The sequence below is a fragment of the Amphiura filiformis genome, chromosome 20, assembly GCF_039555335.1.
Source record: "Amphiura filiformis chromosome 20, Afil_fr2py, whole genome shotgun sequence".
Classification (NCBI taxonomy): domain Eukaryota; kingdom Metazoa; phylum Echinodermata; class Ophiuroidea; order Amphilepidida; family Amphiuridae; genus Amphiura; species Amphiura filiformis.
In genome coordinates this window covers 24,945,472-24,969,114 of record NC_092647.1, presented here as the reverse complement: position 1 = coordinate 24,969,114, position 23,643 = coordinate 24,945,472, and the positions used below count along the sequence as shown (strand labels likewise).

Genomic DNA, 23,643 nt, shown 5'->3' with positions numbered 1-23,643 from the left:
TCTGCCCAATTTGAAATGCACTGTAATGTCTACCCAGAATGCATTGCTGCAAATGATTTGTACATTTCAAACTTTGTCCGATCGGGCCCAAACTTGCTGCCAATGAATTCTATAAGCGCCCATACGCCAATAAGTGCCCACACCCCAATAAGTGCCCATACCCCAATAAGCGCCCATACCCCAATAAGCGCCCATATACCCCAATAAGTGCTCTCACAGCATCAGGGCTCTCACAGCATCAGGGCTCTCACAGCCGCAGGTGCACTAGTATCTTTAAAAGTAATGATGGTGAGTTTTTTGAGAAAGGAATGATGCATATCTAGCTAGTAGAGCAGATTTTTCAAAAAATTAGCAGTTTTTGTGAAAAGCTCCAAATTTTATTTTCAATTACAATTTATTTGTCCACCATAACAAATTACCTCAAATTTCCAAATCGATGAAAACTGCATATTTATGTTCAAAAGACACAAAACTAGAAACTGTTTCCTCAAATTGTAGCATTAGGACCTCATACTATTTTATACCTTAAAATATACAAAATTTTGTTCAAGATTTAAAAAAAGGTTTTATCCTCTTTGATCCACATTTTTCAAATGATGAGAGACCCTTCCTACCCCATAATATTGAAATATTTTGAGATTCTTTTTAGGTCATCCGAAGAAAAAGACCTTATGGCATCACAAGTCGTGGGTCCGTCAGTCAGTCACTGTGTCTGTGAACAATTATGTCAGGCCTTTGGTTAAAATTTAGTCCCCTATGAACAGTTCAAATCCTATTGCAACCATTTATATTGAACTTGAGCCAAAGCTGCATTATGGGAACTTTGTATAATGATGATGTTCAAGGTCACATACTGAGGTCAAAGGAAATTTGAGGTCAACTGTAAAATTGGCTGAAAGTGAATGAAAAGTGTTTCAAAAAAATGAAAAAAAAAAACATTTTGCACATGAATATTTACTATGTGAAGTGTTCACTTCCCATATCTTGGACGACTTATCTTGGACCGCCGTCCCTACCATATTTCCTCGAATAGTCGCCCCACCGGGGTGTTGCATTTTTAAAAATAGGGGCGTTTATTAAAGGTCATTTTTTTTTTTTTAATCTAAAATCATTAGGTAAGCTTAAAACTCACACTGAAATGACAAACTATGAACTTAATATAGGAATGATGACTTCCGGTTCACTTTTGGGTTTACGATACCGCTACCATGTGTGAACCTTGTGTGAACCTTGGTAAGCTTACTACATAAGATAGCATGGAAATATCAGCATGTTTGAAACATCGTGGTTGAAAAAAGTGGCAGGGCGTTTATTTGAAGGGGTGACTATTCGAGGAAATACTGTATTTTTTAAGTGTTGATAAGAGAGAGACACTAATTAGGGTAAATATGATATTAAAAGCCTGTGTCCATCTAAAATGGAAACAAATAACCCTATAATATACAATAAACTATGAATACTAATAATAACAAAAAAGACCATAAGGCAGCTGATACTGCATAAAGCATTTTCATCTGAACACTCCAAGTGATAAATGCAAATACAACATTTCCTTCTGCCAGAAATTAAAGTCAACACTGAAGATAAAAACAAACACAAGATGATATTTGCCAATGAAATAGCAATTTTCTTGACTGTGTGTCATGGTAAATTGTGCTCTTCCACTTAAAATCCATTCCCCTATGGAAGACATGACCTTAATCTCCTACACAGGAGTGTAGATTTCAAATGGAGTCATCCATTCAGATGACCCCATTTGAAATTCACACTCCATGTGTGGAAGGTTAAGGTCATGTCTTCCATAGGGGGTGTATGGATTTCAATTGGAATAGCCCTATTGAATGAAGCATGATTGGAGATGCAAATCAAGGCAATGAGCGCAAGAACGATATATGGGACGAGAAATGGATTCAGTGCCATGGGCATGGTTTCAATTAGCAATAGAGAAGTCCATCCACTTAAGACCATCGGAAGTCAGTGTAGTAAAATCACACGGTCCACCAGTGGCACACCCGGCAAATTTCCAGGTTTAGGGGTGGAGAGCAATATTTGATTATTACCATGGAAGGTAGACCTTAGCCTATGGGGGTCAACGATAAGTGCGGTAATGAACTGAAAATAGTGCAAATATCGCAAGCAGGCACAAAAAGGAAGCTTGCACATAAACCATGACAAATGGAGCACTTCTAATACACATAAAGTATATATGACAATTTTTTATATTTCAATGTTTATAATTTTTATTGATTTCAGCAAACAAATTAAGAAAATCAACAATTGTGAGATCATCAAACCCCTTTGGGATGATATGGTTAAAGTATATATGACAATTTGAAATTGTTGTGCTAATTTGGTCATAATTAAGGTAATTTTGAACTGAAACTGGCCTAAAGGCACAGTGGTTCAGTTTGTTTTGGTATTTTTTAGGCTACCCATGTTCCACCCACCTGTGGGTATGTCAGTTACTTGGTTACAAATAGGAAAGCGGCAGTTTCATCCAATAATTTTTGCACTTTGAGACCAAACTCAATGCACTGTTGAACCTATCCATCTTCTCCGTGTTAAATAGATTACACCATCACTTTCCAATACAACATCCATTAGAAAGTATAAGTGGTCTCCAGCGAAGAAACATGTTGACAAAAAAACTAGGTCTGCTGCGCACACTTAAAGTAGCTTACAAGTTGAGAGAAATGGGCTATTCCCATTGAATTCCATACACCCCCTCATGGAAGACATGACCTTAATCTCAAACACAAGGGGTGTGAATTTCAAATGGGGTTACCATGAATGGGTGACTCCATTTGAAATCTACACCCTCTGTGTGGGAGATTAGGGTCATGCCTTCAATAGGGGGTGTGTGGATTTCAACTAGAATAGCCCGTTATTCTGTAATAGAATCCCCTGAAGTGACACTCACTGGATACTAGGCATCAACTTTTGACGAAAACAAAAAAAATACAGCAGAAATGGCATATTATTTTGAGGTCTTTCGATTTTTTTTTCTGTAATGACTCTACCGAACGTAAAGCATCAAACAATAATAATACAAGGTGTATCAAAATGACTGGTACCCATCAGTATCCTGTGATTATGAACAAGACTTCCACAACAAAATGCAACAGAGCTACCTTATTTATAGGTGAATGTTACGAAATGTTATAGAACTATAAATCATTGGCATTTCAAGAGGATCCAATGTTGCATACTGAAGAACAGGCTTGTCGATAAACACCAAAAACTGATGGGTACCAAACATTTTGATACAGCCCGTATTATTGTCCATATATCTTTCTTGTAAGGAAAGTTTTCCTGCCTTAAGGATTTTCAACATACATTGCTGATGATCCCTTGCAGCAATTTGAAACTCTCCTCAACAATATGTCCTCGCAAGCATTTCAGATTTACATGACAGGAAAGGTAACGAAAATGAAATGATGCAAATTGTTTCTGACATTTTGAAAATAACAAAATACCAGATTTATTGTGAGGCTTGTCAAAGGTAAATTGAAATGCTTTAATATTTTGTGCAAGATATTCACTTCTTTATTTTGAAATCACACTTTTTAGAGAAGGGGAGGGGGAAAAGACAGTCAGAAAGGAGATGGAAGAGAGAGGGCGAGAGAATTAGACAGAAGTTAGATTCAAAGGATGAGAGAGCAAAAAAGAGGATTTAAAGAAAAAAATGGATGTCTTATTAACCTAGATAGATTATTCAGTGTTGAAACCCTGCTCTTCTATGATGCCTAGGGACCATGGTGGGTATACAAACAGCCAGGCATTACCCTGATCGTAACTGGCTGTGAGGTCTTTGTCATCCACCGCGTCTGAATTTTAACCCTGCTGGGGATCGAATCAGGGACCTTTTGCACGAAAAAATGAATGACTTATTTAACCTAGATAGATCATTTTGTGTTAAAACACTGCTCCCTCATAATACCAAGGACCATAGTAGATGTACAAACAGCTGGGTGTTACCCTGACATGATCGGAACTGGTTGTGAGGTCTTTGTCATCCACCGCGTCTGAATTTTAACCCTGCCGGGGATCGAATTAGGGACCTCTTGCACCAGAGTCAAACTGCTGAGCCATGCTGCTCTCAGAGACTAGAGACAGTAAAGAGCAGTGTCGTAGCCAGTGGGGGGGGCCAGGGGGCCGGTGCCCCCCCTGCTCGTCTGCTCGTCATGACCGTCGGTTCATGTAAGGCTGTCGGTAGACGGAAGGCGTTGGTGAAAAAAAAATTGGGTTAACAATAGACTATTTTTCACCCAGGGTGACAGAAAAAAGGCTAGAATTGTTAAAAAATGATGAAAATTTTTGAATTATACATAAAAATTATGTGTTTTTATGTTAATAGCGCCTATTATCCTTCTTTTTTTTTTTTGTCTTCACTTTTCAAACCATGCAAAATATTCTTGGGTCAACAAATCACAACTTCCGTCGGTAAAAATATTTCCGTCGGTACATTTACAAGTTGTGCCCCCTCGGTTCCAAAATCCTGGCTACGCCACTGGTAAAGAGAAAGACCAAACAAAAAAAATTCACAACAAAGAGAAACAAAGATAGGAAAGTAGATACAGCAAATGAGAGAGACATCAAAAAGAGAGACAGACAGACAGGGAAGAAGAGACAAAGAGAGACAGATACTTACCATTGTTTAAACTACTTCTGGGGAACAAGGGTGCAACACTGCATGGATATATAAGAAAAACAAGTTACAAAAGAATAAGGCCCTTCTACCCATTGAAAAAAGTGTATGAGTCATGGAAAAATACACATCTCTCAAAATATAGGTATGAGGACAAAGAATCCCTTCTGTTAACAAATATATAACCAAGTGCAATACCAGTTAAGTTTTGTTGAAAAAGAAACTATTTAGATTGCAAAGGGTAAATTTATAAGTAAAACTTAAACTGGAGTGGATAAACATATGATTTCAATCCTACTCAATGCATCTCTTCACTGAAAACTCAAACCTGTTAAACTTGATCATTCTCAGCATCCACAATGTCAAAAAAATCCAACCGCGTAGTATGACCATGTAGCCTTTCTTTAACCAACATTTTATTATTCAAGTCGGTATCCCTTCATGACATTAATGGTCAACTCATCTGCGAGTGGCAAAGGTAATGGCCTCCGATGTCCAGCTCCGATTCCACAAACCAGACACTGGTCGTCAATGCTCACCCATCGATTCTCACACCAAAACTTGTTACTATTGATTCACAGCAGTTTCTTTTCAGCAGCATTAACCCGCCCCAGCTCAGACTTTGATAGCAGACGACGCACCAAAAAGCTGCTAAATATTGAAAAATTGCAACATTTTATAGTTTGGTGACCTAATTTGAAATCAACATGCAAAATGCATACATTTAAGTACAAACATTAGAATTAGAATTGTGGTGCCTGCGATAAGTCCCAACTTTTTTGTAAGAGCGGGATGACTTTTAGATGGTGACATCCATCGCTGTGTGCAGGGCTTCATTGTATCCCATTACATGTCTTGTCAGTTGTGATCTCTCGGACAGACGAAATGGACAAGTTTGCTGTCAGGCTCTTATCACTCAAGTTTTCGCACACGGGGTGTTCACACAGACTCGATGCCTTTGGCTTACCAAACTCACTTGGAGCAAGTTGCACATCAGCCAGGAGGCTCATCACTCAAGGTTTTTAGCTCATGGGGTGCTCACACAGACTTTACACCTCTAGGTTACCAAACTTTTGAAACGATTGCATTTGTAGCAGGTCGCATGTCATAAACTGGGCATAAAAAGTGTTACACACACTAAAATGTCAAAAATCACACCGATTTGTATTCAACTGAACATAACTTTTTATTTTGTACATATCATGTATAGGAAAGTGTACATTTTTAGGAAGTCTACATTACAATGATCTCATATGTGGCAAAAACAAAGTCAATATTCAGGGTGGGTAAAAATTTATATAGGGTGTAACATAATAATAATTTTAAAATAAATGCAATTTGTCACACCCTGGTAATTTTTTCCCCATTGATGAATAAGTAAAAACAGATATTGATCTAGAAGCATGTAACCATGGCCTTTCATTTAAAAAAAATCTGGGGACTGATTTCATTGTGGTTAGAACATACAGGGTGGTCAAAATTGTGTATTTTTACCAGGTAAAAAACAAGTTTTCAAGCTATATAGTCCCTTGAAAGACCTGTTTATCTGATGTGTGATTATTTACCATCTAGATAAGTTTAAAAATCACATTTGCCTAAGTTTCCTTCTGCTTTGTAGAGCTAGTATTGAGAATACAGGGTGATCCATTAAGCGGAGATGATTCTTGTTGTGCGATGACCAAAAAATCCATCTTCTTCATAATACATTGGATTTTGTTGTGTGGTGATAAACAACACATATTAATCTTGTTTTATATTAATCATTTCTGCTCTATTTGGTTATCAATGTTCCAAAACCTAGAAAGGAAGTATGAACAACGTACACAAAACCCCCACAGAAAATGGGTCAAAATGAAGTTAATTAACAGTCAATTAATTAATTAATAGGTTGCATAACATTCAAAACTGTTTATATCATGAAATAGATCTAGAATCAAGAATACTATGTATGAAATTTGTGGTTCATGCTACTTGTACTTTTCTAAATACAGCATTTCAAAGTTGCTTCCTTTTTTGCTTTTTGTGTGTAATTCCTATGGTGTGCGGCGTCCTCCCATGCGACGTCCTCCGATCCCCATAACCCACTCGGACATTTTGACCCCAACTCGCTTGTTACTAATCCAAATGAGCTATAAATGGTCTTAAATGAAGGGGGAGATCAATAGCAACAAAATGACACCAAATTTACTTCTTTAGGGGATGTAATTCTGAAATTAATTGAGACTGAACAATAAAAAACCTATTCACATGTAACAAATCCCCCATATTTGATAGCCCAGTTCACGACATGCGACCAGCAGTGAAAAAAAGCTTAAGATATGAGTCAAGAGTACCAGAAATAAGCCAACATTTTCAAGGATAAAGCCTGTAGATGTAAAAAAAATCTGCGGACTCATGTCGATTTTTTACGTGCCTGAACTCTTTGATGTCAAAAGTTTGAAGATTTTGATGTTACACTGGTCCACTTTTTGTGACACTTTTTAAGATTTGAGATAATTAAGGATTGGTGTTAAGATCATTGGTCTGAAAATCGTTAAAAGTTAGGGTTTAGGCTATTTTAGGCTCAAATTAGGGTTAGCATTAGGGTTATGGTTACTTACTTACTCGGTCGACTTCTGTCCGACTCCTACACTGGCTCTCCAGATGTGTCTGTCCTGCATGCAGCTCCAGATTTCGGTTGGTTCCTATCCAGTGTCCTCACACAGAAGATCTACATAGGTCTTGCTCGTCCGCCCCACACTTCTTTTGCCGTGACTGGGTCTCCACAACACTAGGTCTGACACCACCTGCCCTGTACTTCTAAAAACAGTGACCAGCAAATTGTAGAAGACTACAATTTGCTGGGTTATGGTTAGTGTTAGGGATGAGGTTAGGTTAGGGTTTTACCGGTTAGGGTAAATGTTAAGATTAGCGTTATGGTTATGTTTAGGATTAGGGCTTTGGTTTGGGTTTATAACCAAGTTATAGGGTTTTTGGACCTTTCAGACTATCATACTGTAACCTGAAAATCAGCAATGAGTCATTCTTGCTGACTTTAGTAAAGACCCTCAAGCTAGCATATCGGCTGGCCTGTAGTGATATTCACAGCCATGTGACCTAGAGCCTGCCTTGTTTCCAACATTGCAAGTCAAATTTGGGTGTATCCTAAGTGAAATATAATTAGGCCTACAAAATTGTTTGATTGGTGTACCCTAAAAGTAGGCCCAATCCTAACTGGGTTTTTTCTTGCAATAAAACATTTAAGTTGTCTTTTATAACAAGGATATAAACTTATTTAGAATAGCAAAAATTTGGTGAATTCAATTGTGACATCAGATTTATGTAGGTTTTGGAGAAAATCATTAAAAAGCATTGACCCAAATTTCATTTTGAACAATATAAAATGAAAATCTCGTCAAATAAAAATTTCTTATTCATTTTCAAAAACTAGATAAGATCTAGGAACTCATTTTTTATTTTTTTTTTTTTATTTGAACCATTGACTTTTCACCAAAAATGGTTTGAAAAAGTTTGAAAAAAAATCATATAAAGAACTTGGTTTTCAACCATTTTTTGTCAAATAGGTTAAAATTTTAAGAAAAAGTTTCCGTAATTCCAGGGCACAGCCTTAACCTACTCTTTGAAACCCTGTGGACCACAATGACCTCATCCTAATGACATAGTTCTCTAACCTCAATTAAATAATCATTGTACAAAATTTGACCTCATGTTGCAGAGTGTGAATTTTTGTACCCAAATTTTCAAAGGTCATTCAATGAATGTACAAATGTATTGGGGTTAAAGAACTGCACCCCTGATGGATGAGCATGTTGTGGATCCTAGTGAAACCAGTCCATGTGGACATAACTGCGAGCCTCTCACATAGAGAGTGCATTTCCATGCATTACTAGCCACACAAAAAGTGCGGAAGCTAACCATTTGTGGCGTATTGATTTTTTCAGGGCATGATTAAAAAAGACCTAGCGATTTAGTTTCAGTAATGATATACATTGGTACCTTGTGGCGTAGATAACACCTTACATACCGTGTGATATGTGTGTCGTTCCTCAACCAGATGATGAAGATATAACGTGGGATCATTGTTCACACCAAGGAGTTGTTACCCTCTCATGTTGTCCGATATTTTTTAAAGCTTTAATTGAGAAATATCTAAAATGTATTTCAGTTGGTTTTGGGGGAGATGTGATGTTGACAGATCGGTGACATCTCATTGTAGAAAGTCATCTTTTATGGTAGGAGTTGGTTAAATTGTCTTCTCTGATTATGCAGATACCATGTCTGTGAGATTATTGACCTTGATAGATGGAAGAATGAGAGAAAGGGAGCAAAAAGGAGAGAAAGGGAGGCATAGAGAGGGAAAGATAGAAAGGAAGCGAGAGAGGGGTCCAAGAGGCGTGGATTCAAATACTTGTTCTAATAACTCGATAGATCAAATTATATATACTTTTCCTGAATCCTTATGACTGGAGAATTGCATTGGGGTAGGTTTTTTATCTCAATATGAGCACTTTCGAAATTTTCCCCCATGTTAACGTTGACCCCTGTTTAATTTTAATTTTATTTACTATTTATTTATTACACTTTATCACTGGCACAGAATTACAAGAAATATATAATATTGCACATAAGTTACATCAAAAATTACACAATATTATGAAAGGAACATTTGTTTTAAAAGTCAGTGAATGGCTGGAGCGAACAGGTGCCAGGCACCTCTAAGACCGCCCACCAAAACCAAAAAAAAGAAGGAAGGGAAAAATAAATTAGAGGGGAAAATGCAGGTAAGTTACATTTGCCTGCAATTTGGACAATTACAAAAAGAGGTCCAAGTGCAAACAGAAGTTGCATCAAAGGTGCGAGCAAATTTGGACTGGTAAAACTCCAAAACTTGGTGCTTAAATGAAGCAGCAGAATTTGTAGATCTGATAATACTAGGGAGCTGGTTCCAAATGGGCACCATACGCTGAAAAAAGCCCATCTTGTGGCACTCAGTTTTAGAAAGCTGATTTACCAGCAACAAAGGATCAGAGGAAAATCTGGTGGTGGGGACGGTCTTTGTTAATACCATTAAAAACTACATAATCATCTAGATTGATGTCATATAATCCCAGATTGCACTTGAAAAATATATTGAGATCAACATATTCTCTTCTAAAACTTAATGGGAGAAGAGTTAGCTCTGTTAACCTTTCTTTGTACTCAGCCTCGGGATAATCTAAAATGAATTTAGTTGCCCTTCTCTGGACCCCTCAACTTTCTGGATGTTGCACTTTGAGGTACCACTCCAGAGGGGACTGCAATATTCCAAATCACTACGAACCAAGGCTGAGTACAAAGTCCTGGATACATTACGAGGGGCATTGAAGCCAATGGTGCGTTTAATCATACCAAGTTTTTTGTTACACTTTTTAACAACCCTGTTAATGTGATCATCCCAAGTGAAATGACGAGGAAATATCAAGACCAAGATCTTTAATGGAACTAACACGGTCTAGAATGGCACCATTCATTTTATAATCATGACGAATTGCATTCCTCGTCTGGTGATTGATATGATCTGGCATTTAGAGGATGAAAATGGAGATCCCAAGTTTTGCTCCAATTAAATAATGCATCAATATCACTTTGGAGCATGTGACAATCAGAGACATCAGAGATGTTTTTATAACATTTAGAGTCATCTGCAAACAAAGCTAAAGAAGAATTCTGGGCAACACTGGGCATGTCATTTATGTACAAAAAAAAAAGCATAGGCCCCAATATTGAACCTTGGGGTACCCCTGAAACAACTGGAAGCCAGTCGGAATTTACCCCATCAATAACAACCCTCTGCTTCCTCCTTGTTAATTAAGCGCGAACCCATTTGTGGAGGTCAGAATGAAAGCCAAAAGATTGCAATTTGTGAAGCAACAAGCTATGACAAACACTGTCAAAAACTTTCGAGAAATCAAGATAGATCATATCAACTTGCCCAGCGTTGTCCAGAGTAGAACTGACTTCATGAAAAACGGATAAAAGCTGTGTCACAGTGGAGCGACCTTTGATAAAACCATGTTGCAGATGGTATAATTGGTCTTTAATTGCGGGGAAATAGGTTCGAAAGGGTCCATATATTTTTGGAGCCTATTCTGAAATTAATCATAGTGATTCAAAGAATTTTGTCAATTCTGTCCTCTTAATTTTGTTACCCTGCCTCGCTAATTAAACCTCTGCTCTGATTAACTTACAGTGTTTAGTATTTTGCCTTTGCTATTTCACTGAAATTACGACACTGAAAATAACACTGTCAACCCAGAGTAATGCTGAAAATGACATTTCAGTGTAGTTTTAACAAGCGATGATATAGAGGAGTAATTTCCATAACAATAGCATGGTCCAATACTTTTCAGTGTGATTAACACTAGTCTATTTCAGTGGATTATTATGAATGGCCACTCATTTTCAGTCAATATTTCAGTGCTAAGGTCATGTGCACCTCAATAAGGAAAGAACTCTTTCAGTTCTATAGGGCCCACAACTTAGTTCCCCCAAATACTTTTTATAATAAATCGTCAAGTATTTGACGAAATGCAAACGCGTAAAAGGGTATGGGTAGCCTTATTTGTTTTACACATATGGACCAAATTATAGCATTACACATCATTGCGTTCAGTCACAAATATGTTAAAAAAATAGTCCATTTTAAACAGTGTTAAAAGTTGCATCTGAATCCATAGGAGTCAACTCTCAAACAATACAGTAGGCCAGGTCTATTCATGTGTTTGTTAAAGAAAACCTGACCACTATGGACTCAGGTGCAACTTTTAAAATGGCCTCTTTTCTTACATAATTAACCACTGTGACTGAACGCAATGATGTGTGACGCTATGAATTGGTCCACTGGGGTAAAATAAATAGGACTATACATACCTTTTAACATTTTAACATTTCATAAAATATTTTTTTACTTATTTTGAAAAGTGTTGGGGGGAACTTATAAGTTGTGGACCCTATATTTTAGTGGTATTATCTATTTGGGTATTTTTTTGTCAGTGTTTCTCTGAGATTTTCAGAGTGCTTTTCTGTGTCATAATGTTTTAACCTTGCAGGATGTGCCACTTATTCTCAAGTCAGGAATTAACTAAAAGGGGTTTAAATTTGCCAAATTTTCACTTGTTTTCTACTTTCCGATATGATATAAAATAGACTCGTAATATCACATACTTTCTCCTATTAGAACCAGCACTAGTTGTTCATGGGTCATGCATCACTCAGAAGCAGTTTGAAAATCCATATTTAGAACAGTTAGTGCCAGAGTTTTGACGGTGATAATTGACTACGGTGATAGTTCAAACCGCTCACGTTACCATCAACGCAACATCAATATGCGCCTCGACAGCAACGATGAGCGAGAAAAATTGAGCCTTTTGTCCGATTCAATCACGTGTGCGTGTTTCAAATTTAATTTAGACACATGAAGAATAAAAGATGCCTCGCAGATTAGCACACTTGAATAGCAGAAATGTCAAACAAATTAAAAAATAGAATTTGGTGGCTCAGAAGACTTATGATTTGATTTTGCTATTTCCTCAGCATTTTTTTGTCTAAATCTATTATTTCTACCAGATGAGCGATGTGTGTGATGTGTCTCGTTGGCACAGATATAGAAAGCAATCGTTTAATGTTAGGAGTTGAATTAGTATTGATTCTATGCCGGTATATTTAGCTGATGACTTGAGGATGTTTTTTGAGCAAATGTGTGATATATTTGCTGGGGTGGTTGAACTATACTTTTTGCTCCAGTTAGGTTTTTTTATTTATTTATATAAGTATTTTATGGTAAAGTTCTAGCTAAAGTTCTGGCATATTTTTATTTTATTTATATAGTATGTTGTGGTAAAGTTCTAGCTAAAGTTCTAGCAAATGATAGAAAGGACAAGTATGGTAATTCAAGTTGCATGATAGGCTTTAACGGCGGGTATTTGTTATACAAATTGAGGGTTTCAATGGGTTGGCCATGCAACAAGTATAAAACTGTTAAGCAATCGTCAGGATCTGTTCCAACTTCTTCAGGACAAAATTATTGGAAGTTCTGCATGTAGGCTACCCCTTGTCTACAGAGTGTCATAGAGGGGTTCCCCTTGTCGAATGATATAGTAGATTGACCCTTATCTACTAGAGATGGTGGCTCTGAAAAGAGCCGTTGTAGTAAGTGTCCCATTCCTACTAAGATTCAGGAAAAAAGCCTTCAAGTGGACTACCCTTGATCCACTAAATGGATGGTGGCTCTGAAAAGAGTCATTTATAGTGGTTCCCTTTCCTACTGAAGATTCAATGGCTCTGAAAAGAGCAGTTCAAGTGGATTGCCTGATGTCCACTAAATGGATGGTGGCTCTGAAAAGAGTCATTTATAGTGGTACCCATTTCCTACTGAAGATTCAATGGCTCTGAAAAGAGCAGTCCAAGTGGATTGCTCCATGTCCGCTAAATCGTTGCTGGCTCTGAAAAGTACCTTTATAATAGGTCCCATATCCTACTGAAGATTTGGTGGCTCTGAAAAGGAACTGTTCAAACAAACTACCCCATGTCCACTAAAAGGTGGGTGGCTCTGAAAAGAATGCTTGGAACTTCCTACTTGAGCATGAAAGGTTTTTAAAATTGGGATTCTTGATGGAAATTGAGGATTTCAATTCACTTTTTCAGCCATGAAAATATTTGTTATTTGTGATGCTATTAGTCCAGTTATTGGAGCAACTTCAGAGGAGTGGTCACCACTCGGGCGCATAATGCACATCATCTAAATCTATTCGATCTTGGGATAGACCATTGGTGTTTGTTTGATCCCTAGTATATATGAGATATCAAATAAATGACGTTTTTTTAATTGTGCAAACATTTAATCTTTGTATGTAATGTATTAGTATTAACTATTACAATTTTACCTGGATTTCAACTGGATATCAACTGTAATTGCCCATTGGATCAGATTGTATCACAAGTGAAAATTAGATAAATTGATTTTGATGATCAGAAGACATCTTTGCCTTATTGTTTTATTCTTGATACTTGAGACATATTAGATTAATAACTTTGTATTTGCCTTTAAGCATGTTAACTCTCTCTCTCTCTCCATGTAGGTGTGGACTGCAGACGACAAGTTTCAATTTTTTTTGTAAAAATTCAAAAATTACAGAGATTGTACATTTTCATGACCATATTTAGAATCAGCATGCAAAATGCATTAAAATGAGCCTAGTATTGGTTCAGTGGCTCTTAAGGTAGCTCTTGATATTTTGAGAAAATGTCTCAAAACTTGGACTTGTTGAAGCCTGTGGCTAGCATGCAGAACATAAGCAACATTTGTGTACTGCTAGATTAACACTAACTTTTGAACCACATCCCACCATAGGCTACGCGTGGTGGAGAAGAAAATTATGTTGAACATATTATACCTTTTTTTAAGTAACTGCATAGATTTGGGCAAAGTTTGTTAACAAAATTACTTTACCTTTAGGGTTGGTAAGCAGTGTGATGTTACCAGTCCTACTTCTCAAGAAGCAGGCTATTCCAGTTGAAACCCATACTCCCCTGATGGAAGACAAGACCTTGAATCTTCCACACAGGGAATGTGAAATTCAAATGGGGTGATTCCATTCGATATTTACACTCCCTGTGAGGAAGATTAAGGTCATGTCTTCCATAGGGGTTGCATGGATTTCAACCAGAATAGCCTAATTTCACTCCTCTTCCTTTTGAGCGAGTGACATAACCCACATTAGCGTGAAATTTCCGCGCCGATAATATAGCCGAAAATACGACATTGATTTATGCGCACCAGAATATCATCCAGGTTGTGTTTCAGGTTTAATTGACTAGCGTTACTACGGTGCGTTCAAGGAAACTTGAAAGAGGAGCTTTGCATGAGCGTCATCTGAAACACATGTTGCAAGCTATGTATTGCAGGATAGAATTACTCAATTCATTCTGAATGATGTTGAGTACAAGTAACTAGTCTGGCACTTTAGGTGTTAATGTTATGTTTTCTTTTGAAAGAAATTCTTCCCAAAAATGCTGGTTCTTTGTAAGAGATACTCCCACACACAGGTTATTTGCTGTGTGATGCAAAATACATTATTAATTGAGCTGAATCAGACATGTATAATCAGTTTGCTTACTGTTCAATGTGCACTTCTGTAGTGAGATATTCAAGTTGAAAACAACAGCGCGGTTAAGGAAGATTTTTTAAATTCCAACCAAATCTAACAGTTAGCCATTCCAGGTTCATAGGCCTGTAGCCAGGATTTATTTTAGGTGGTGGGAGGCTAAAATGTGGACCTTCTGGAAAAAAAAAGTGTTAAAAAGGGCTATATGTTCAACATTTTTACAGAAAAAAAAGCAGACCTTTTGTGACTTTTCCCTTCAAAAAAACTGATTTTCAACATTTTTCCTGAAAAAACAGACCTTTTTTCTAATTGGCATTTGACCTCAGGTTGTGGAGTACGAGTTTTTGTATCCAACCGTCAAAGGTCATTCTATGAATGTATAAGTATGTTGAGGTTATACAACTGTGCCCTGACAGATGAGAATGTTAGAGGTTCTATTTAACCATTCTAATGAGACTGTGTGTATAAATACTAGGAAATGAATGGATTATTAATTTAATGGGAACAGACATCTATGTATAGTACTTAGTAGGGTATGATATATATGCGTGTATTGCTGCATGCAGATTAAACAAAAGCTTCAACATGGATTTATGTGGTATGCTTATATGTTTTTAATCAGACTTATGCGAAACAAGTTTACTGTCGAGCCAAGGCGGATATTGAAATGGAGACATTTTGTGTTTTGTATAGTACAAATGCATCATTAATTTAACTGAAATAGACATCTACATTGAAAGGTGCAGAGAAATGGATTTTCATGTTTATGTCTTTTTTTGATTATATGTATAGTATAATATACTTTGTTAATCGAGTTGATATGTCATCAATGTGGTGAATTTTGGGTTAAAAATACTTATAAAACCATAACCTTGTTTGACCTGACTGCTCAACCATGTACATCAAAGACAGCGTGTGTTAGCTTAGTACTATAGTAGGTAGAGCATCAGACTGACTTCTTCCAAGAGTCTGGGATTAACACGCTCTTTACACTTCGCATGTAGGTACCTTGTGAGTTTTTCCTCTGGCGTACCTGTATGATATAAAATTGGATCGATTGAGCCCATATTTTAAAACTCATAGCGAGACAAATAAATAAATATTAGGCGTAAAGCATCCAATTTTATCATCATTATGTTTTGGATCCAATATTTTCACACACTTAAATTCATCAAAACATCATAAAGCATAAACATGGATGTTAAAACATTCTAGTGCGATGAACGATTCTTTCTTCCCATGGGGAATTATGTTTTGGTAGGTAGTGCCGCCCAGATTTGAAAAATGTGGGCTCTGAACCGGAGTTTGAGTACATAAACTGGTGTCTAAAAAAAAATTGAAATTTCTCAGAAACAAGTGTTATGTCTTATGTGGGCTCTGAACCGGAGTCTGAGGACATACATGTACAATGGGTCTCCAAAACTAAAATGGGGCTGTATACATTGCCTTTTTGGCAAAAAAAGAAGTGCTTGTTGCTCATATTTGAAGCTAAATTTAAAGTATTTGGAAAAAAATTCAGCCAAAAGTCTCGGGAACTTTGTGGAGTCCTCAGTGGAAAAACAGCCCTCGGGCTTTCTATGTATTCAAATGTGGGTAAACAACATTAAACTTGATCTTGTGTGCTAGCGTGTAACATTCCAGTAGCAGTATTGAGTATAGGTATTTATAGTATATAACATTTTAAAGCGTAAGTAACAAACATCAAACATTCTATATCTAGCCTACTTCTATGATGCTTGTATCGATCTTAAAGTGTCTTTAAAGTATTTAGATGCCAACTGAAATAGTACAAAGCATCGATTGTCCATGGCTGCAACGCTTTTTACCTAGTCTCAGTGGATTTTTTCTTTAGGATCTAGAAGGAGACACATGTATGGAATGATTTATCCACCTTTGTGTCCAGTATTGCCAGTTTTGTCACCTAATTGTAGGTAATCGCCTTTAATGCTAGGCATATAGTTTGTTTTTGAATGGTGGTTGTACAACATCAAAATTTTGGGAGCGTTCATAGTTCTTGTTTGTTTGTTGCTTTTGTTTGTTTATTTGTTTGTCATGTCCCCACTTTTGTAATCCAATTATAGTTGTTGATAGAGAAAAAGGCTCAGTTCCAGGAATTTAGGGAAAGTTTTAGGGTATGACTTAAAATAGTTTGGGGAAAAATAACGTAAAGTCAGATGGAGTGGGAATCAAGACCCTGTATTCGACCCTCTTAACCCCATTAGCTACCTAAGACTATAATGTTAATATCAATGATATATTGAGCCAGTCAGCAACATGGTAAGAATGGTGGTAGAGAAGAGAATACATATCTAGATGCTGTATTTTACTGTAAAAGTCAATATTTTTGCGAGAAGATATTTTCGCGATTTTGAAGATTTTGTCAATTGCGCAAGAATTAAATTTCACGGTTTTGATATTGATACAATAGAAACCTAATGCAAAAGGTTATTTTCGCGAGTTTTTATTTTCGCGATTTTATGTCCACTCACGAAATTCGCGAAAATAAAAACCTCGCGAAAATTTCTACTTTTACAGTAATTGGTCACTCAGATGTACCAGGGTTGCCAAACCTGCAATTTGGTAGCCCAGTTGGGTGACTTTTGAAGATATTTCTGGTAACTATTGAATATTTCCTGCCCCATGTTGAAAACTATGTTTTTGTTTCCTGTCACATATAGAAAACAAAAAAAGAAGTTGTATGCTCTGGGTGGGATTCGAACCCGAAACCCCTCGCATGCCAAGCACAAGGTCGGCGACACTTTGCCACGGGTCTTGCGCTTCGTGCCAATATATCACTTAGGGTGATTGCGTCATGACACCACCTCGGATGCACGCCCGAACAGCGCATATATCAAGTAGTATTTTGTAGTATAGTACCTGGGCGTGTTAGGGTTAAGTAAAAAGAAAAAATGGTGACTTTTCGGTTATTTGACCCCACGATTCGGCTGGAAATATTTGATTTGGCAACACTGACACTAGCTGGGAGCAGTCACAATTGCATTACTGCAAGCTGTCTTCAGGAATTCAATTTTTACGTGTGTATTACCAGATCAGGAGAATTGATATTGTTCCAGCTTGAATTTACAAATCAATTTGATGCCCATTCTATGGTTAAAAATCAATCTGTCGAATGCTGCTTTTTTTGGTACAAATTGCATGGTTACCGTGGAAACGGGACTTGAATGGATGGATATCAGGCCTTTTTATTAAACAAATAACGATGTTTGATTGAATATTTACCTTACAAATTACTAATGCTATCTGTTTTATCTATTTATTCTGTATGTAAAACATAATTTTCAAGGAATTTAAATCTGCCAAGTTCTTGTGGATTTGTTGTAGTGCAGAGTATAAATCATCACATTTTGTGGAATCATTAACATGATTTTAATAATAATTCTTTGAATTCATCAATTTATATTGTGTAAACCCCATGAGTACTACCTGCTGATAAAGTACAAAATGACTATTATTATATTTATTGAGCCAATCACCAACATGGTAAGAATGGTGGTAGGGCTGATTAAGAGGATTGAGCTAAAAGATTTTGAATTAAAAACTGTGAGTAACATTTTAATTGCCATGGTGATAAGTCAGTCGTCAGTTGTTGAAATTCTGTGCGTTTCCACTTTAAAGAGGAAGCCCTGCCAGAGCAGTTCTTCTGGGGTGAAGCAAACCTACCTGGTAATCAAATTTATCAGTGACAAGGTTATCTCTGAATTTTACAGGTGCTAATTGATGTTTTAATGTTATTGCATCAATTAGCACATGTCAAATTCAGAGGTAACCTTGTCACTGATTAATTTGATAACCAGGCAGGTTTGGTTCACCCCAGAAGAACTGCTCTGGCGGGGCTTCCTCTTTAAGGAGAAATGGGAGTCAAGAGTATGTATCACATTCAAATCAGTGACGTATATTGTGAGAATGTATCCCTGAAATGAATTATTCCATTTGAAATCCATACCCCCACTGAGGAAGAATTTGGAAATCCAACCAAATTTAACGGTTTTGAAATATTCCAAATCCAAACCATAAGATGTTTAAATACCATACAATTTGCAAAATTGGGCCATTCCATTCAAAATCCACACTATTGATTGTCATTCTAATCTCTTCAATTTGTTTGTTCATTTCCATAGCAACCAGATCTAAGTTCTATCAAGTTACCCACCAATCAGAAGAAGTTTGAAGGCTACTACAAAATAGCGAGACATTACAAGTGGGCGTTAGGACAGATATTCAACGAATTCAAATATGACGCTGTGATCATAGTAGAAGGTGAGTGAAACTTCCCAGGTAAATAAGCAGTATCTGCTTTATTAGTTGCCAGTCGATACTGTCTGACAGCAAGGCATTGCAAAGCAATAACATGGAACTTACCCTGGTCCCCTAAAATTAGATATTTATTCCATATTTGGTCATGTGATCAAGATTTGGGGTACTGGAACAAGATTCTAGTTGCTGCCATTACAAGTCAGCATTACACTGGCTTTTAGAAAAGAATGGCACTCACTTGCTCTGATCAACATGATCATGAGCGCAGTGTTAATGAGTGTCATATGTGGAGCTTTGTGCTCCTTTCATGAGCCGCTCTGCACCGACCAATGTTTTGTTGCGTAATCAGGCAATCATATTTACCGATCTGTTGTTATGATTGTGAGACTATTGAATTAGCCAATCAGAACCCCACTTCCGAGAATGAGAATCTACAATAGAAATTTTGTTTTTACTATCCTCTATCTATATCGTGTGATAGAGATAATAGGCAGTTCCAGCATGTTAGTGTAGTGGATACCGGCGCACCTATCGTTTATTCTCTAATTTGGTCTTCACAAGTTTAATATGGCAAGACTTGTTGCTAGGCAAATGACATCACCACATGCATAACAACCAAAATCCCACAAGAACCCGATACAATATTTTTATCGAACATTGACTGGTTTAATGGAAAAACCATGTTGAGGCTATGAAGACGTCCAAAATCCCGCTAGGAGCATCTCAAGAGCCCACCAAAATTGATGCAGTGAAAAACAGTGCACTTATGCCCTGCTCTTCCAGTTTCCTCAAGTAAAAAGCAGTATATATAAATGACTACCTTAGGAGATATTGTACTTTGACTTGGGTGTGTTTGAAGTAGTCTGCTTCGTAAGTAAAAGTAAAATGCCAAAGAGATTAGACCCAGAGAGTATAGTGACTCGGATTTGCCCATTGGTTTGTCACGCACAGAGCAAAATAGTGTACCTCCACCAGCATTTATCGAAACTGAACAATGATCGTCAGTGTTTTGACATGCTGTCGTATCACATGATGTGTATCATTATTAATACATAGGTTGTCAAATTGTGCATGTTTTGGCATACTGTAGTGTGATTTAGCAAATTATTTACTTCTAATTAGTAAATGAATAAAAAGTTTGTATTATGTTGAGAACAAAGACAGATACATTATTGATTATAAATTATACTTTGATAATAATATCAGCCGGTACACTATCTTACCTTCTAAGACCAACACATAAACAAACAAGGCAGAGTCAGTACTCTTTGGTTCTAACCTCTGTGCCTAGTACATCACATCAGATATTACCATTTTGCTCGGAATGCACATATTTTTCTCTGTTTTTGTACCAGTCTACTCACAAGGTAAAATAATGTATCTGCTTGTAGTTAACCACAGCAGCTGGTATGAAGGTAGTATCCCATCATGCATTGCAGTGTATCTCCTTGCTCCATAGTAAATGTATACAAAAAAATAAGAACTGCTTACATGTTAGGAGCTTTGGATAGTTTCACAATACTCTAGTGGTCAAATTTTTCAAACAAAAGTCTTAAGCACCCCTGATTTAATTGAGTAATTGAAAGTTGAAATGGGATTTTGTGTACATTTTCTATGGCACATGCAGTTATGTTATGGTACCACAAAGCATAATGGGATATAACTTTCAGCTGCTGTGGTAGTAAACAAAACCGATACTGCCTTTTTACTATTATTTGGGGGTGGGGTCGATTTTGTAGCTCTATAGCATATAGCCAGTGCACTCAGCAGGGGATGTAAGACCAGGCGGTACAGAATTCTGCACTTGATCCAAGTGCTGTTTACGCCTTAGGTGGTATCGGCATGGATTTCACTACTTTTTTCATTGTTTTTATCTTGGTTCTTTGCAGTTCCACTTAGAGCTGTTGGTCTGTTTTGTAGTGTGTATAAAAATGTATTTTTCTGAAGGAAACTAAACAAAAATATCTGAAGAAAATCAAGAAATCAACAACAAAAATAAATAAATAAATCACAGTATACTATTCACTCTTCTTGATAAGAATGTCTTCTCTACATAAGTGGCATATCGGGTGGGATCAGGAAGGGCTGAGTACCCACCCAGACGGCTTTTACCCGGGCAGACCAGTTTGATCTACCAGGGTGAAATTTGACAAAAAATGTACATATATATGTTTGGCAGAACCTTGATTGTAGGCTAAAATTGCAAACTTTGTGTACACTTTGCCTCAATTGGTTGAGTCAAGTAATTTTACAGCAGATTTGTGAGAGGACTTCATGGTCCCTCATGGTCCCTCAAATATTTTGCCCAGTATGCATTTATGCCACTGGTCATGCAACCACAATATGATGCACAGCAGGAAAATGTTTGTCTTTGCCCATGATACGCCCCTGTTTCACAACACAATACAATATTATTGTAAACTAAGGGAGCAGAAAAAAACCAGCCAATATTGTTACTAAAATTAACAACAAACAATATTTTGCGGACACATTCTAGCGTCTACATTTTGAGCAACGCTGCACATCTGTGATCAAAGTAGAAAGTGGGGGGATCTACACGGGATACTTAATCTGGACCAATGTGGTTCAGAAATCCAGATCAATGTGGACTTGTGTACTACTGTGGACCACAATGGCCTCATCCCAATGTCATAGTTCAATAACCTCAATTAAACAATCATAGTGTAAAATTTGACCTCAAGTTGCAGAGTATGAGTTTCTGTACCCAAATTGTCAAAGGTCATTCAATGAATGTACAAATTTAAATGTATTGGGGTTAAGGAACTGTGCCTTGATAGATGAGCATGTTGTGGATCCTAGTGAGTACAGTATGATGGTACACCTGTTCCTACGCAATGCAGACCAGGAAATTCACATTGATGTGCATTAGTGCAGATCTCATCTCCCATTTAGATTGCCCTATTGAAAAGTTCAGTGGATCCATTGGAGTGAATTAAGAGGTTCCTTTGCAGTAAATTGAAATTGATTGTTTTCAACCTTTTATAGGACTTAACCATTGAACTAGTATATGGCTCAAAATAAGCTAAGGTGTCATAAAAGTGTAACACACAATTATTTTTCCAGCTCTTTTCTTTTGGTCTCCAACCAGGTTTAAATTATAGTATGCACATATATCGTTCATAATACACTAAAAGAAAGATAAGTTATAGACCATTTACTTCACAAATTTAATTTTCTAGCCCTTGCGTACGTTATATTTGACAGACACAATTTTGATGATTTTCTGCAATCAAATAAAAAGTTATAAAGTATTACATAAGGTATTTTGTGGTTATTTAGGTGTAGGACCTACAGCAACTGATTGCGGAAAAAAATGTGTCCAAATATTACAATAAGGAGGATAAATTGTTATAAATAAAATATGTGTGTCTGTCAAGCCATAACATACATAAGATGTCTGTCAAATGTAACATACAGAATAATAAATAGAAAAAAACAGTAGTTCAAGATGGGAAATTGAATAAAGATCACATGCAGTTTATAAATCACATGTTTTAAAACACTTTTATAAACTCTAAACTATCATCATAATGTGAACATCAAGTGATTTTTCATTTTTTTAAACGTATTGCGTATGTTACTTTTGACAGACACATACAAATCTAGCGTATGTTACTTGCGTACAAATGTTTGACAGACAACACTTAACAATGGATTGTGTCATCAAAAAAGCTTCTCCTCACAAAGTGATAGTGCCACAAAGCTAGGTGGAGCTAAATGCTATGTCATGTAGCATAATTAGCTGTATCACCCTAGTTTAGCAGGAATTACAGCACCGTCTTGCGTATGTTACTATTTGACAGACATTTCAAGAAAAATTTTAAAATTGTTATATGTTCAAAAAAGATGGCAGCCACTTACAAATTGATTATAATATGGAGAAATGAAGTTATTTACAATAGATTTACCCTTTAGTTTATGCTTCAAGTCTTTGTTTATAAAAAACTGAGGGACTTCAAAATCAATCAAAAGTTTGACAGACAATAGTAACATACATAAGGCAAACTTTTAAATCCTTTTTGATCTGTTAACTTATAATTCATAATGCCTCTTTCTGTTTTTTTGATTGGTTTACTGCACCATTTTGGGAAACAGGACGCATGAATTTCTATAAGGATCCATAAAAAAATTAAAAGCTGTTGAAAAAAAAGGCGTCTCATGGCATGTTACAAATAAAAGTGTAAAAATAGGCATTTTACAGCTATTTTTTATTTTTTTTATTATTTAGAGTGAAAGGATTTTACTTAAATTGTGTATGCTATGTCTTTACTACCTAAACTTGCCACTAAACTAGCAAATAAATTCCATTTCTATAATTATTATTTTAAAAAAAAGATGTCAAAATATATGGCTATAATATGACACCTTAGCATATTTTGAGCCATATGTATGAGAAGGAGAGGGAAAAGTGCTGTATGCCGCAGACAACTGAAGATTGTTATGTCTCAGTTAGAGAGAGAAAGTAGGGGGAAGATACAGCACTGTGACAGACATGCAGGAAAATGAGAGAAATGGAATGAAAAGAGTAAAAACGAAAGAGAGAGTAGGGAAGGAAGT

At 36.6% G+C, this 23,643-nt stretch overlaps 1 protein-coding gene across 1 annotated transcript in view; it reads left to right on the top strand.

The window, feature by feature from the left end:
- The window catches only part of LOC140142011 (alpha-1,3-mannosyl-glycoprotein 2-beta-N-acetylglucosaminyltransferase-like), a 111,926-nt gene that overhangs the window by 76,849 nt on the left and 11,434 nt on the right, over positions 1-23,643 (top strand). The window contains exon 7 of the mRNA XM_072163913.1: positions 18,930-19,068. Coding sequence (XP_072020014.1) covers positions 18,930-19,068 — 139 coding nt within the window. The remainder of the gene's footprint in view (positions 1-18,929; positions 19,069-23,643) is intronic.